Source organism: Penaeus monodon, chromosome 24 (assembly GCF_015228065.2).
Source record: "Penaeus monodon isolate SGIC_2016 chromosome 24, NSTDA_Pmon_1, whole genome shotgun sequence".
Classification (NCBI taxonomy): Eukaryota; Metazoa; Arthropoda; class Malacostraca; order Decapoda; family Penaeidae; genus Penaeus; species Penaeus monodon.
In genome coordinates, this window is record NC_051409.1 from 31,545,838 (window position 1) to 31,546,041 (window position 204).

The following is a 204-nucleotide window of genomic DNA, read 5'->3' on the forward strand; positions in this document are numbered from 1 at the left end:
ATTATTAACCTTCCTTCCTCAGATGTGGGCAGCCTTCAGCATAACTCTGGTGGTGACAGGCCCTTTGTATTTCCTGGTTTGCAAGTTCACCGTCGCCCCCTTCGAGAGAGTCACTCCTCCGACGTTAGTCAAGTCCTACTTGATCATCTTCGCGGCTTGCTTCAAGTGAGTGGATCTGACGGTGTGGTTATCTGTTTGTTATTG

The 204-nt window shown here is 49.0% G+C and overlaps 1 protein-coding gene across 1 annotated transcript in view; it reads left to right on the plus strand.

Annotated features, from left to right (window-relative positions):
• Window positions 1-204, plus strand: part of LOC119588952 — an 18,590-nt gene that overhangs the window by 11,274 nt on the left and 7,112 nt on the right. Inside the window, exon 8 of the mRNA XM_037937561.1 lies at window positions 23-165. Coding sequence (XP_037793489.1) covers window positions 23-165 — 143 coding nt within the window. The remainder of the gene's footprint in view (window positions 1-22; window positions 166-204) is intronic.